The 16,885-nt window shown below is 41.0% G+C and overlaps 1 protein-coding gene across 4 annotated transcripts in view; it reads right to left on the minus strand.

Annotated features, from left to right (window-relative positions):
- Positions 1-16,885, minus strand: part of SPTLC3 (serine palmitoyltransferase long chain base subunit 3) — a 167,227-nt gene that overhangs the window by 15,402 nt on the left and 134,940 nt on the right. For all 4 annotated transcript variants that reach the window (XM_040553013.1, XM_040553012.1, XM_040553011.1 and 1 more), the window contains 3 exons: positions 12,122-12,227; positions 4,606-4,825; positions 2,343-2,469 (listed from right to left, as the gene is read on the minus strand). In XM_040553013.1, coding sequence (XP_040408947.1) covers positions 2,343-2,469; positions 4,606-4,825; positions 12,122-12,227 — 453 coding nt within the window. The remainder of the gene's footprint in view (positions 1-2,342; positions 2,470-4,605; positions 4,826-12,121; positions 12,228-16,885) is intronic.

The following is a 16,885-nucleotide window of genomic DNA, read 5'->3' on the forward strand; positions in this document are numbered from 1 at the left end:
TCCCCTACAGGAATGACCTGTGGAGGACAGGCCATCAGGGCAGATGTCCTTATGAAGGATTCCGCCAATTGTCCTTGGGGAGAAAATGCCATCTGAAATAAATTGCAAAATAAACTCCCTTTACCGATCCAACAGGCTTCTGGAGAAAATCCATGTGATCTCATTTCCACAGAGGATTCATTATCACCCTGTGGTAATTCTGGTTCACTTGAAACTTCACTACCAGGTGTCTCTGCTACATGGCTCATGCTCTTACGAGGACGACTCACACCCAGAATTCACCATTTTCCATAACAGCAGACCAGAAGAACTCAGTCAAGACCACCATTGTCCTTGGAAACAAAACTATCTAAGAAGATAGCTTTCTCTCTTCTCTTCCTCTTCATCTTTCTGTGTGCCAAAGCAGCATTGTAGTGTGGTCCAGCACAACATTTTTTCCTGTGTTTTGGTGGTTTTTTTTTTTTGTTGTTTTTTTTTTTTTTTTAGTCAGCAAGACAGCCTAATGAAGGAAGACCCACATGAAAGAAAAACCAATAGTCTAAAATAATGAGTCTGGCTCAGAAGGACAAGAAGCATTTTTAGACATCATAGTCAGTTTGCTAGCCTTTGTGTAATACTCTAAGTTGTGATATATGATTTATTAATTTGTTCTATTCATTTGCATTTCATATTACCAGACAAATTTTAAAGAACTGATAGAACACTAATTTATTTCATAAAGCATTTGTAGGAGACTTTGTTTGTGCACAAATAAAAACATTATGTTATTAAAGAATACTGTTTCTAAAAGAGAAAACACTGCGACCTCTTTAGCCCTGAGACAGTCAGACATGCACGGCTTAAAAGGCTGTATTGAACCAAGTTCTTCTATTAGCCTGCACTGAACTGCACGCAGAATCACGCTAGCTGAAGGTCATTTGTAAGAGGCTTTGAAGGTTTGGTAATGCTCTGCATGTTTAATATTTTACACGCGGCGTCTGAGAGCCCTAAGCATGTAGCTGATGGGAAGGCTCAGTGTAAGGCTGCCCTCTGACGGCAAGCATTTCCTACAGCAAGTGCAGGCAGTAGCACAGCAGGACAGGCTGCACACACAATCCCCAAGGTAGAAGAAACGTCAGACATGGTCTCTTAGAACCAACAGGATGTAGACATCAGCATACACAACCTTGACCTTTCAACCCGCAGAGTGTAACAACAGTTTCCAACTTGACTTCTCTGTCAAAATGACAAAAGCATCATTTCCTCGTTGTCTACATATTGCACTGGAATTTGGCTGCACTTTGTTACTGGACTCAGCAGAATTTGGCACTGGGACTGGATTCTCTATCCCTCCTTTTCTACACGGAAGTCTCGGAAATTCTGGCCTCAGTGTAGGGCTGTGATAAACATCTCAATAGTCTTGTGTCTATCATGGCTTAAAACCACTCTAGGCCACTGCAAGAGAACAGTGCAGAGCAGTGTCATGTGGTCTTACACCCTCTTACGCATCCTTTTTCTCTTCCATTCCCACCTTACTCCCAGCAGAACATATCAGGGAGGTCTAACACAGAATGACTCTGTTAGTCCTACACAAGGTAAGAAAAAACAACACAGTGCTACTGGACCAGTATAAAAGAGACTACAATTCAGAGCAAAATCTGTATCTTCATCTATATGTTACGCAATGAAGTGATCCACAGGCATGCCTGACAAAAACTATATAAATTCAAAAAACAAAAACAAAACAACAACAACAAAAACAACAGCTTTTCTCTGAGGTAGGACTTAACCCATTTTTTTGGGTGAGGGACAAAACAGTCTTCAAAACTAGTTTCAGGACACTATACCTAATGCCTGAATAAAGTGAGAACTATCATAATCATCTTCTCATACCAGTATTTAATGTACAATACCCATGTTAAAATTCTGTGCCATGCTTGGAATGCTTGCAGTTTTGAAGGTTCACACTTACAAAGAAGCTGAACAGGCAGCACCTTGCCCATTCATGAAGGTAAGTCCTTCTAAACACCTCCTTCAATGTCAGACAATCTATTCAAAGGGCAATTTATGTACTTTTCCAATTTGCTGCTGCAAATCAGAGGGGACTGGTGACTATGGGTGGTAGCTTGGTGTCAGAATTCAGGAATATTTCCACCTCTGCTGCACGTGAATGAGTGTAGAAAAAGTACAGTTGATAGCACTTGGAAATGTGATGATCTGGGTATTAATTGTACAGTAGAATGATTCCCTTTGGATTACATTACTGCACCAGTTTGCTGTTGGATGACCTTTTGTGTGCACCTGTACACAGCAGATGCACTGGTTGTAATTGAAATACATGCAAGTTAAAGAGGGTGGCTTACCTTGTGTTGTTCCGTCTAGTCCCATGAGACATTTCATTGCCCTGATGATTTGCTCTGCCACAGGTGGACACATAGATGTGGCGTACACAGCACTGTGAGAATGAGTTCGTAAAAAGTCCACAAGGTCCTTACACAAGCAAAACAAAGTATGAATGAGCTTTGAGGTGCCCAAATAGCAGATCTCCCTCTTAACTACTGCAGAGTGAGAACATGCAAAAGAAATAGGTTTCACCAGTTATTGGTTTACTTTCTTGGCTGCTACTGTTAATACACGGCCTGAAGAAATACCAGGCAGGTGCAAGTACTTTACAATTTAAGTGGGGCAATTACAGCTGAAACAAAGCTCTGGAACAGAACACTGTTTATGTGCTGAAACTTATTATAAAGGAGCCAAAATCATTTAAAGACCAACAAACAAACAGCTGCATTTAAAATACCTCTCAGTCCATCTCTGAGTGGGAATGAAGCAAAACCTACATGACAACAGCAGAGTTTCTCTGCCCCAAGACCTAACTCAGGAAAAGCAACCTTACTGGGATCTATATTTGTCTATTAGCATATACATTTCTTAGAACTGAAACTTTCCATCGGTGTGGCAGGTTCTGTCACGTTATAATCAGTATAGGCGCTTTAACATTTCCTTGTATAAGCAAGAGCACAATCTGTGGTCTCAGCAAAAGCATTGCTGTACTGTAGGCATATCTAAAGCACCAGCAACTCTCCTGAATGCAGGGGTAGGGGAGGAATTCAGAACTTGATTAGGACTATCATTGCTATGACAACTCCTATTTCATAGTGCAAATTGCAGAGTAACTGTCACCACACTAAAAGCTAAATGCATTTTAGTGAGAAAGGGATGATGCCTGCTTGGAAATCGCCTTTGATTAAAAAAAAGAAAAAAAAAGACAATGGTACAGATTATTACCAAAATCCAACCAACCAAACAAAAATCACCATGTATGAGTCTATGCTGTAACTCCAGTGCTAGGGAAAAAGATTTATCTAACTTCATATACATTATGCATTGCTACGTTGCAATTGTAATCCTAAAGGTTTAACCAAATAGCTGAGAAGGCATCTGTGCTCTTATTGACACAGCAAAAAATGCCACAGTGAGATTTTGGTGGCAGAAATGAATGCAGGTGAGCAGCTGCCACCAAGGCCCAGAAGCCTGAGGCAAAGCTTAGTGATAAACACAGGTGTGAGAAGAGCGACCACTTTCATTTAAGAAAACTTCCTAGGGTTAGATAATGAGACCTTTTTTTCCACAGGTCTTGGCTTCCCCTCATTTCTAGCTATGTTAGCCATATTGTCCTTTATAAAAGTTGAATTTTCAGATACAAATTCAGAAAGCAAACAAAAGAAAGTCGATTCCTTATGTTTTATGATAGTCTGTGTTAAGATGAAACCCCCCCTGAAGATGGTGAAAAATATACACTATGTATTTTCTTACATCCCTTTTGTCCTACTCAAGTGCTACCCTTATTATTACTATCCTGACAGCATCCATATGGACTGTCTAAAAAGGCTTCCTACTCATTTAGCAATCTACTTAAGAAATACATCCATGGAGTATGAAGAGAGTAAACAATCAACAACCACTTCATATCTCTGCTAAGCAACAAAAATGATGACATTTCACAATGGCACTGATTATACTTTCTCTTCTCCTACACTCCTAGTTAAAACAAGCTCAGCTCTACTTTTCATTGACATCTGTTGTTGACAAGAAGATTGTTTTGTTGTTTTGTTAATGTACACAGAGCAATTGAGGACACAGATTTTACTATTGCAAAAGGCCCTCAGTAAACCCTCTTTCACCATCCTCCTAAAAAAATGCAACTATGACAATCCACAACTGTTCAGGAATTTTATTATCAGTGGATGAAACTGTGGCTTTAATCTCTCAATATTGCTCCACATGCTGTTTACAAATGTGAAATAAAGTAACAAGCAGTCTGCATGCAAATTAATGTAGTGAAGTATATTTAGCCAACCACAAAGTGTCTAAACATTTCCAAGACAAACAACAATCATCAGGGTGGCACGGAAATACCCTGCCCAAGCAAATTACATAATACGAACATGAGACAAAAATAAGAAAGTCTGACTGTTTGATGTGCATTTGGGATCCAGACAAAAGTGGTACTATCTTTAGAATTGTGCTTCTGTAAAGCAGTCTATATGAAAAGATAATAAAATATATCACACAATAAGAAGGTACTTTTCCTCCCCTTGATGTTAAATGTGTGTTTTCCTTTACCTTTTTGCCAGCTATATATCCTCCAGCTGCACCAAAGCTCTTTGTGAACGTTCCCATTAATACGTCAACATCATCAGGACTCATACCGAAGTACTCCACAACTCCTCGTCCTGTTGCTCCCACTGCACCGATGCTGTGAGCTTCGTCCAAGTAGAGGTAGGCTTTGTATTTCTTCTTCAAGGAGACTATCTCTGGCAGGCGCACAATGGACCCTTCCATGCTGTGGAGGAAGAGAATTACGGATAAACAACAAATATGGCACCACCCTCTCTCCTTAAAATACTGCCAGAAAACAGACATTAATTGCATAGCAGAATTTCCTTCATGGAAGATCTTCTGCAAAGTCACTTTATATTTACAAAGAAATATTGCAAACTTCTCACAACTGCAGGTGAATATAAAACAGTCAACCAGTTTTATAATTCCAGCAATGAAGAATAGTTAAAAAGTTCTTGTATATTTGCAAATTGCTAACAGAAAAGAGAAGGAAAGGTATAAAATAAGGGGAGATATCCATCCAAAGCAACATACTACATTTCACTCCAAAAAAAAAAAAAATATTGTAATGAATTATAAGGAACTGCTATAATTCACAGTCTGGTCCTTTCTTACTTCATCCATCTTCTGCTACTGTGGCGATATCTGGGGGTAACAGCTTTAGAGAAAAATTACCCCAGTGCAAAGGAATTGAGTCTAACATATATCAGATCGCCCACACGAAATGCACAGACAGTGCAATAACTCAAAGCACCCCAGTCTTTAGAGTGGAGAGAATCAGGGATTAGAAAAGGTAGCTCAAATCTACTCTTTACAATTGCTGCTCCTGATTTTTTTTTTTTTTAAAGGAAATGCAGCCTGCTGCCTAGCACTCAAAAGGAAAAACAAGTTTCCATTCTTTTTCTGTTTATGTTCTTACAGCCATGCAGGATGGAAATATTCTAAACGTGTACTAATGGTGTGTAGAGAGTTCTAGAAATAACAAAAGATGATAAATCTTTTGTACTGTTGGTAATCACATCAGTAAGTTAGAAGGCACGGAGGAGCTGTACAGCAAAATGAAAGCCCTGGGAGACATAAGAAATGCACTCTAATCCTATAAAGATGAAGTATCAATAGAATTGCTGTGAAGACTATTATGTCTTGAAAACCTTTGTGAGATGACTAAGGCTACACTTGGATACGCTCTGCTGCACTCAGCATTCATTTCATAATGAGTTAAACATGTTCTCTTCACTAGCTCTAGTAAGCAGGTCTTTAAATGCTAAGTACTTCCTATCAAACGCAAAGTGAATGCGCCGTGTGCCAGGAAAAGCAGTGCTCTGTGGCCACTACCTAAAGCGTATTCAACTGCATGTGCTACAAGGGCTTCAGATAGGCAGAAATGTCAAATTTGTTCCCAAATGGCAAGTGAAAAAAGAGCAGTGTCATCAGTATAATTTCTCAGCAGTTTTTTGATCCTGGACCAGTGGCTTTCACAGATTCTTTTTCTTACACTCAAGCTGCACTGTGCAGCAAGAAAGGAGCAGGAGGGGCTTTGGACACTTGGAATATTACTGACAGTTTTTGCCCTCGTTTTCATCCTTTGGTCTCCTGAGTAAGCTCGGAAACAGCCTGGTTTTGAAGGAGATATTTGTTCCCTGCCCATCGGCAAGCCTGCATGAGTTTGAAAGACCAGTGCTGGGGAGCAGCCAGGGACACAGGTTGCCTGGGCTGTCCAGGCTCAGAGAGCCTGGCTGCGTGCACCTGGATGCACATTTTTGGCCATCAGGTGACTGCTGGCAAATCTTGCCTAGCCCTAGAAGAGGCAGCTATGGGTGTGTGTATCAACACCACTGTTGCTTGCAGCAAAGGGTGGACAGGCTTGTGCTGCAAGCTCCGAGGACTGAGCTTTCCCTCCTGTCACCCTGTGCTGGGGACAGAGCCCCTCCAGCAGCCAAGTGGCACTTGACAGCTCAGGGAGAAGGAACTTGAACCACCACAGCTATTTTCCTAATGAGTACAAGGGCAGAGACCGCAGTCCTCACATAACCCAGAGTCAAACCATTAGTCAGCTAAAAATTATACCGAGCCAGTGGCTGTGCTGGGGCATGCAGCATCCTACATGCTAGGGAGGGCAGCTTTTGACCACCTGGTCAGCTTGTAGGCTGGCTGAGTGGTCGGAGAGCAAGTGTGGGGCCAAGGAGCTCCTCTGCAGGAAACGAACAGGCATCCCACCCTGTGCCTTCCAGCAACAGCTGGGAAGACCAGCTAGACAGAGAAGGAGAACTATAGTTTTTCCACATTTACATAGGCATCACAGCACACTGGCTCATGGAGATTCAGGTGGGAGATAAAGCATTTAACTTCAAAAAGAGCAAAAATGGTAAATTAAAAATACAGAGCTTATGCAAACACTGCATATTTGCCATTTTCAGTGATGAGTTAGTGCTTTTTAAAGATGCCTGCTGACACAAATGTTGCAATAACTGACAGAGATCCTAACATGGCTTTGAAACATCCTTGGAATAAGTAAAGCCCTGCTGGCTTCAGGTACATTTTCTGTGCTGCCATTTGAATCGGCCTTCATCCTCCTGATGGCAGAGATGAAAGCTGTTTCTGTGCCTACCCAATTCTTTGATTCTTGGTCATTTGACCCTGGGAGATGGCTTGTGATATGAACATTCCTCTGTTTAGAATTGCTGCAAGATAAAACTTGCTTCGTATATCCCCTTGGGTAGCCCAAATGGAAAGTTTACTGAATCCTTCAGTAAATATTGCTGTCAACTGAGTTTAAACCAGAGAACCAGAAGTGAACTGTAATCTCTCTGTCTCAGTCTGGCTGCGTCACTTTTACAAAGCTATTGATCTGTTTCCAGATCTGCTCAAGCACACAGTGCACGTCTAAAGAGCTGTATGCAGATGAACGTAAGCTGGCTTTGCCCAGGCCAGACATAAGCATTATGTGGTATTACATCCTGTCTCACAGTAAAAATTATTAGCTTGGCTGCAGGGATATACAGCTTCTAGATTGCAGCTGACCCTCACCTCCCTTGCTCAGAGAGTGGCAGAAGAGCTTGCTTAAGTATGCATTCATTTTGAATCTACTTCCAGACACGAGGAGCTAACCCAAAATTTGGGGAATCAATTAATTTTGAGGCTTGGTTCAATACCAACAAACATGAGATCCTTCCTGATGCAGCTGATGAATTCTAGAAGCAGGTGCGTTGAGACACAGGAGGTGTGTATTTGTGCTGGTCACCTCTCCTGGAATACAGACTTGCTATACTGGCAGGTTTTTTTCCATTTTTTTTTTTTTTGAAACTTCTCAGGAAAAGAGCTTTCTACAACCTACTATGTTACAGTAATTTGAAAGTTTTTTTTTTCCTGTCAGAAAAAGTGATTTACCAATATTCAACCTATCATCTTCATAATTGCATCACTCAACTTCCCTAAACTTGCCCTATAGTATCACTGTCCTTTCAACATTTGACAACTTGTCTGTTTACTATCAGGCTAGTTTGCATTTGGGAAAATCTCTTTCTTTCCTGACCTATTGCTCCCAAAATACATGCACTGCATTTTAATATTTACTTTAGGGATTTTTTTCTCATATAAACCTTGGACATCCATGCTACAATCTCCGTTTTGTAGTTTAGAGCAATAGTTTAGGGAAACCCTCTAATGCTGCCCTCAAATACAACCCCATACACTGAAATGATAGAAATGTTAACCTTTAATGCTGGTCCCTGGCCAAAGACATTAAATGTTACCCCATTCTTTTCTGAAGTCCTGTCATCTAATCCCAGGAAATAAAAAATAACCCTGATAAATTTCTTATGGTATTGGCACTGAATCCCCAGGAACTTCTAGTGCATATGAAAAGGCACTGGATAATATCCAATTGATCAGAGAGCTATTTTCTGAGCTGGAAGGAAATATACCCAAATTAAATTAAAAGCAGGGGAAAAAAATCTGTTTCGATAAGTTTCTGGTGCCCCATAACTCCTGCCCTCGTCCTTAGCCTATCTGACTCCTAGGTAAATATGTGTGCAAGACAGCAGAAGTCTACCACAAACCGTGTAAGAACATAGTAACTGATTAATCCTGAACTGGAAATGGTAGAAGCCAAGAAAAACATTAGCTGGATATTTAAATAATAGAAATATGATTTCGCAAGTCACTTTAATTTATGCCCTGGACACTGCCAAAACTTGTTCATGCTTTTTGTACTGAAGATTGATGGCTGGATGGTCTCTCTGGAATGAAAACGAAATATATTTGCTCCTAGGCTAGTCCAATTTAAGAACTAGCTTTCACTAGTAGTTACATTTACTTCTGATGATATTTTTTCTTTTTAAGATGCTAGAGACATTAAAAAGCAAACAATCATATACTTATCGCTATTTATTTGACATGTAGCTTGGGTGCTTCCCAAGTCAAGGGGCCAATTCTGCCTTTGGTTGTAACTGAGCAAAATCTGTGGCTTACGGTTTCAAACGCAAGTCTGATTTCCAGAAATGCTCATGTTGGCTAACAACAACCCTTTTCAAATTTTGCCAGCTGGTAACTCCAGGCATATGGGCAGAGTAAACACTTTAACATACCCCTAATGCAAACAGAAGGCAAAATTTTTTCCATATCATCGACTTCACCGTACTACGATGATTGCGTCCCATTTAACAATATTTATTTAAAATAGGAAAGCCTAGCATTTCTTTTGCATCTCTGGAAAAGGCTTTTCTATAAACACTTGCCAAGCCAAACTTGCAAGTCAAGATATTTTAACTTGGAGAATGGCTCTGACCAAGTTATTTAAATTCTGTATTAGTTGTCCCCAGAGCAAAACTTCTTTAAGTCCTGGGGAGGGGAAAAAAAAAAAAAAAAAAAAAAAAAACAGCATTATTAACTGTTTTAAGAAGAATACGTTAACAAAAGTCTGCCTCCTCTTAACCCCTCTAGATGAACGTTGATTTGGCATCTGGCAAATCTGCAAGAGAATTAACATTAGCCAATATTAGGGTTGGAAAATTTTAGTCCTTCCAAAATCAGGGGCCAAGAAAGGAAAGAACATGTGCACAAAAAAAGTAAGAGCACTTCTAATATGTCTTTGTCCAGCTTTTTCTTTTGCATTTGAAATGTTACTAGCTACTTAGACTACATGGCTGGTGAATCTGTTCCCAGCCGCTCTGTAAGAACAGATCAGCTGCCTGTGTCTTGGGTTGGCAGCGATGGCAGGGATATGGCATGGTGGGGTGTGGAGGCATTCTCCCTCAAGTCAGAGCAGATTTGCTTTGCAACCAAACCACAATCTTCAATTTCTGATCTGCTTAGACTAAGAAAACAGCTAACCAACCAACCTAGCTACTGCTGGGGCTTGTTCCACTGACATTAGAGAGCTGAACTTTGTGGGTTTATTTATTTATTTACTTTATGCCTTTCACAAATATTGACATTTAGGACATGAATGGTCTTAAAACTGTTCAGCTCTTTAGGGGTGAGTGTGATATAAATGAAGTAGAAACAAAGAAGTATAATATCTGATTCCCTGTGTGCCTGATATTTCTCTAGCAATCAGAAGGAAGCGACATACTAGGGCTGAGATTCTAAAAGAAATAAAATATAATTTGATTGTCAAATCCCATTGAAAAGCGGTGACTTATGAACCGTTATGTACCACCACCAATTCCTCTCTAAAAAGTTCCTTTTTGGTGTGGTTATCTGAGGTTTAACATGTTTGTATTTCACATCCTAACAGATGGATCTGCAAACTTTTGAGAATGAAATCTTCTTTGAAAATCAATAGCAAAAACTAAAGCAATACAATGCTCTATACCAAACATACATCTGGAAATACAGCTGCAAGTATTGCAACTATCTGACAGTGGGTTTGTCCCACTGCTTAAATGGATCTATGCCTCTGTGGTCACCAATCTACTGTCTCTCTCCCTAGTGGTCAATATCCAGAGCAAAGGATTTAAAAGTGAACAAAGCTCAGCAGCTGGAGCATTTTCTGCAGGCCATGTAACTGATGGGAATATTTGTCAGTAAAATGTTGGTGGTCCACTTAATTTCTGTATGATCAAAGTCCTTAAATCTGAGCTTTCTTTTAGTAGTGCCGAGCTATGTTTATTTGCAGTTTTGCTCTGTTTATTCTGGTTGAAAGGGGACGTTCAGCCTGCTTTGGATCAGCTGACCTGTTTCAGCTCTGAGTGACAGGTGTTTAGATAAGGACTGATTTGTTCTCTTTGCAGATGGAAAATGTTAGGTAAAAAGAAAGCGCTGATGACTATGAAGTTGTGATGACATGAAATTGTATAAGAGATCTTCTGAAAAAGACTGATCTGCTAAACTGCACTACCACTTCTCAATAAAATGGTGCGACTGTCCATCTGCAGCGACTATATTTCAGTAACACATGAAAAAATCTCTCCATACAAAGTTTAAGGTTCTTTTCATAAACCATGTCATGTCCTGTGAACGACTGGTCCTGCCTCCCTTCTCTCTAGTGCTAGAGTTGCTACGCCTAAACCTATCCTTCTCCTACTCACCCTCTCTCATCATCTGCACTGCAGCCTTGCCTAGATCCCTGCTTCTTCAGCCCTTCCCTCCTCTTCAAAATCTCTAGCTCTCCCTATGCTCCTGCTGGCCAACTCCTTGCCCAACCTCTGAAGACTCCAGTGGCTCCCCCTCCGTGCTGTCCATTGGCCCCATGTCCACCTCCCAGCAACCTACTTCTGACTTGAGCAGTTGCCGGGATGAAGCCCAAGGTGGTGAGCCTGGCTGGTGCCTCTGCTCTGCTGTCCAACTCTGGTGATGGTTTGTCCCTCTGGCTGGGTGTAAGATGCACCACTAGTGAACTGGAGCAATCCAACTAGGAAGCTCGTTAATTACACTGATAATGATGTTACCTGATGATTCTCAGAGACACCTCCTTTCATTCAAATTCCTTCAGGGACTGAGGTCTAAATGAAATACCACTATGTAATTCTCTGAAAGTCAGTCTTGTTATTGTTTTTCCTGTTAGAGTCCATTATATCCAGCACTGATAACTGGAAAGGTGCTGGTATCACTTGGCCTGTGTTTAGTTTGAGGTTTTAATTTCCAACAGCTGGGTAAGAACTGGGCATGCAGAAAGAACTTAACTAGGAATGACAGTTGCCTTTTGATCTGCTAGTGCACAACACACAACTCTGGAAAACTCAGCTTTGCAAAACTCCTCACCCGCTACAGCTCCATGAATTTTATCACATCTGTGACAACATACACCAGCTGATGATCTAGCTTGCTCTCACAGTACATATCCTGCTCCACAGTGATTTTACTAAATCAACATTCAGAACAACACGCAGGACCTAACTGAAGTGAGTAACGCCACAGGGTACTAACTGAATGAAAATTCCAGCTTTATAAGATCACTGAGGATGTTCTTGTAAACTCCATTCATTTCAGATTTCTTTCAGATACCTAAGTTGATGATCAATATATCATTCTGTCCTCAGAAATGATAAAGAGTACTGATGTTTCTAAACACACATACCTGTAAATACCCTCCACAAGGATGATAATTTTTCTCCATGCTCTGCGGCTTCGAGGCTGGCCATATATTATTGCATCTCTTAGTAACTTCTCGAGACTCTGCATATCTTTATTTAAAAATAAGTAAAAGGAAAAAGGAAAATATTAACAAAGATTTCTCAAATTAAATTTTTGTTTTTCTACCAGTTACTACTTTTTCCTGCAGAAAAAGATCACATTAAAAAAGGTATTCTGAAGATAAAATTCCTTTGCTGGCAGGCAAGAACCAATAATTGATTTTATTTGCCTGATGCAATCTTGTGATAAGTAGAGTTAGAAAATGTTTTCAGTTATGCACCCCTTCTGGGAAATTTCTAAAAATTCTTGGCACACATTTTTATTTAAAGACAAAATTTAACCACTTTGCTTAAGTACTGAGACTAATTGCAGCAATTCTCTGTACGGGTTGCTGATACTCATCATATCGTAAGGCTTTTGAATAGGAATAGGGAGTATTTGGTTGCTTTCCAGCATCACCAAAGGCTCATGAATCACATGCACTGCTTCAGCAAAAGCTTGAATCAGGCTGCATGAAGCACATCAGGATAGCAGCAAGAAAAATCACGTCCTTCTCAGGAAGAAAAGCCAGCGAAAGACTGTTGATGAGAAAGGAAGAGACAAGTGGGTACAAGTACGCAGCATGGATATGCTAATTAGATGCCAAAATACTTGGAACTGGCAAGACCTTGATATAAGGAGGCCTGGAGCAATGTTAGAAATTTACCTGCTTTCTCAAGGTCTGAGTGCAGATAATCTAATAAAATGCTGAAAAGAAAGCCACTAAAGTTTTCAAAAACACAGAAGAAAAAAATCACAGGAACAAGAGTCAGATCAAAATGTGACTCTCAATGCAGAGCTGAAATCGGTGTTCTGGTGTCTGCACGTGGATGAACTCTCTTCAGAATGAATTACAATGGTACTTTTCAGAAATCGGAACTGACATTTCAAAACATTTTCAAAGAACATCTTACAGAGGCTCACACTACCCCAAGGAATGCTGGAGATCAGCTCAAAGTTTTGGTTGGGAAAATGAATGGCATTTTTTCCTGATATAACCCCACTTTTTCAGCAACACATCTTTAATGTTACCTAAAATTGTACAAAGCTAGTCTTTAAAATATAATTCTCCCAGCTGAAGCAAATAAACCTTAGTTATATTAAAGTTGACCTACAGCTTGGTTTCCACCTGACTGGAACCAGGCGGTTTGCACAGTACCTGTTCATCAGGAATAACCTGTGAGCTGAGAGATGGCCAGGATATGACCTGAACCCTTACACTTTGGTACCTTGATGTTTGCTGAGGTCCTGGTCTCAGTGAAAGGTGCATTTCTCAGAAACATCTGTGCCACTCTGCACCTTACAGTGTAATCTCTTGACCTAGCAAGACTTTGCTATAACTTACACAGCACAACACATAAATGATAAGCCCTTATTTCAACTGTGCAATCACCTGCACAACTGGATGGGTTCCCAGAGGGAAATGCTTTTATGGATAATGCAATGCAGACAGCACAGTTTCCACTAGATGGCAATAAAGGAAATAAAAGTTCTTCGGTGCTTTAAAAAGGGAATTTATAACCCCACTGAGCATGTTTCGTGAAAGAGAGCTGCTCACCTTCTCTTCTGGGTAGATAATGTTCAGAAATCCTTTTCGGTTCCGAGAATTAAAGGATTCCGTAGAATGACAGAAAGTTCATGGGTTACAAAAACGAGGTAAGATATTCAGTCTTGAACTCAAACTTAGGCACCTCCTTTTCTCCCCTGAATGTAATTGTCATCTAAATTCCTTTGGGACTTTTGAAACTCCCCTCTGAATCATGCAGGGTGCTTCAATTCAGTATTCTGTCTACTTGTCAGTCCAGATTTTGGAAAAGTCAGCTTACCAAACCTCTAAGCTGAAATCACAGCTTGAAAATTCAGTTGTTTTCACATAAGTCCACCAAAAGAAAGAGGAGAGGGTAGAGAGTTATGAAACATATATCACTTTTTTTTTTTTTTTAAGAGCTATTTGAAAAATTTGAATTCACATGGATGTGAATAAGTCCTCTGTCCTAATGAGTGTAGAATGCAGGACTGCAGATGCAGAAGAACCTCTCCAAGGCAGGAGCTTGCCTGACTTTACCCACGACAGTTCTGCTGAAGTTAAGGACATGCCTGCTTGCAGGATCAGGGCTATCTCACTCTGCTTTTAATATCTCATTCTGAAAAACACATATGGGTGACTTTCTTAAGCCTGTAACAGCCAACACATAATTTGCTTAGGTGCAAATGAATTTTTCTGAACCTTTTACTCTGTACTTGTAGTATTTCATTTGAAAAGGGGGAATTGAAAGGAGAAGAAAATCTATTGCCTTTAATCTGCCCTCCAGAAGGCAGCTTCTGTTATTCAGAAAAAGTAAATATGCTTTCTGTGCGCTTGGACTTTCCAAACAGTGGGATGTATTCAGTTTCAGGAAATAGTGCAACCCCAGATGACTTTCTTCTACCAAATTATTTGGCCATTAAATATGGTTAGACTGGGGGAGGTAGATGTTGCACAAGTCCATCTTGAATAACCAGTATGGGGAAAATAACTGTCCTTCCTCATTTGACCATCACTAGCCCAAGCTTTTCAGTGGTAGAGGCTAATGACCGTTCACCAGGCCCAGGAGGTGGTGGTAGGAATTTCACTTGGTTAATTACTCAAAGCACAACCAAACTTATCCTTGCCTCAGTTTCCACCTTATCCCTTTGAAATATTGTTTGGATTTAGTGGATAAGGTTTCCTAAGCAGGGACTGTGGATCACTGCAGTTTTTAGAATTTAATAGAGACTTGCACAACCCTTGTTTGGGATCCTTCAGAGTTACTTCAGCAGAAATAACACCACAAACTGCCAGTGGGTCAAGGCGAGCCTGGACCTGGGCGGGCTGTGTGTCATGCTGCCTCCAGTGCAGGTGGGACTCCAGGCTCCTGCAGGGGCCCCTGCCTTCTCCCAGGCACGATGTGCCTCCTCCTCACAGGTAGACACGGTGTCTCCACCCCTCTGCCCCACATTACAGTGCTGGGGACATCATCGCCATTCCTCTGCGTGGGCTGAAAACCTCCTGCGTGATGTCAGCCGAATCCTTTTTAATTAAAATAAAAAGGCTCCCACTACCCTTATCGCATTCTCCTTTCCTTCCTATTGCACTTGCCACTCTCGTTGTCAGTTTCTCACATTTTGCACTCTTGTGCAAGTTCTTTATGCAGACACTGTGGCTACCTACCCCTTCCCAGTCTCCCACGCAACCTGCTCCCCACTGCTGTAGCTTCTGCCTCTCCTCTCTTGCTCTCCCCCCACTGATAGCTTTCCTGGTCACTGTCCTCTCGTTGGTGACCCGAGTGCCTGGCTCTGATGCTGTCCCTCCTTCCAAATCCCTAGAGCAAAGAGAAACCACCACAAGGCCTTCACTGATCTAAACGTCACCTGTGGGACTGTAAAAGTGAAATTTTCAATTTTCATTCTAGTGAAAACTAGACTTTGAAAAGTCTCTGACTGCTGGCACAGCTCTGAACAGAAAGAGTGTCCTTGGAGTCATTTGCCTGAAATCATGGCTTGGATTATTTTTGTTTGGAATGGTTGGGGGTGGTATAGGGAAGTGGTAGATACTGCAGCCACAGCAACAGTCTTAGACTCCCCTCCTTAACCCCAAGAAATACACAGCTGGGTGTAAGTGAATAGCACTCACTCAGGAAAAATTCCTGCTCACACGTGGCAAGTCAGACATGGCTTTCTCAAGTCAGAGAGGGCAAATGCAGACACAGCACACTAGGAGCAGGATATACCAGTCTTCTCTCTGTGGCAGCGTCTGTATGTGTCACAGGGAAATACATGTCAAACTGGATTAGGCTGCGGTCCATCTATCTAGCGCAATAATCTTGTCTCTGATAGTGGCCAGAGGCTTCAAACAGGACAAAACCTTAGTGGGTAATGTGCCTTTCATCCTGCTCTGTAATAGCTAGAACAGAGCCCTCCCTTCTGAAATTCAAGGACCAATTACACCTCCAAAGAAAAAAAAAAAACACAAAAGGACCTGTCTCATATGAAGCCACTGCAAACTTTTTTTTTTTTACTAATACAGATTTTTGACCAATTTTTACTTATTAATTTATCCCTGTTGTTTCCCCTCCGCTTTATTTGTTTACTTGCTTAAAGGCATGTAACTGTATTCTCCACCCCCCCCCCCCCTTTTTTTAAATTTTTATCTAGAGAATATATTTGCACTGGAACATGAGGGCCTTCTGCTACCCTTTCAGTGTTAACTACAACTCCAGACAGCTGTGCTTTCTCTAAGGCATCCTTGTGGTGCACACATCCAAACTCCAAAGCTTTAGTTTGACTGAGTGGACCAAGAAATGCCAGATCTGGAATAACAAATTCACCTGTTGTCCAAGCAGGAACCATTTTGTATGGAAACCTGAACAGCTCATACCTGCATGACACACACCTGTCATCAAACACCTGAGCCGTGAGAACCCCCAAAAACCCTCACTGTTTTCACAACACTCCTGCAATGTCCATGAGGAGGAGGTAGGAATGTACCACCGTGATCCTCAGTTTTCAGATGTGGATTCAAGCACCAGATTTGAGGTCAGATTTTCATCTACTCAGGGTGCTCGGTTGTGCCTCGCAATTGCCTTCCTTCCTCATAGTATCACTTACTCTGATTGCATATTGAAGTGCCTTTGCAATGAAGAGAACTGGA

Source organism: Cygnus olor, chromosome 3, assembly GCF_009769625.2.
Source record: "Cygnus olor isolate bCygOlo1 chromosome 3, bCygOlo1.pri.v2, whole genome shotgun sequence".
NCBI classification, from domain to species: domain Eukaryota; kingdom Metazoa; phylum Chordata; class Aves; order Anseriformes; family Anatidae; genus Cygnus; species Cygnus olor.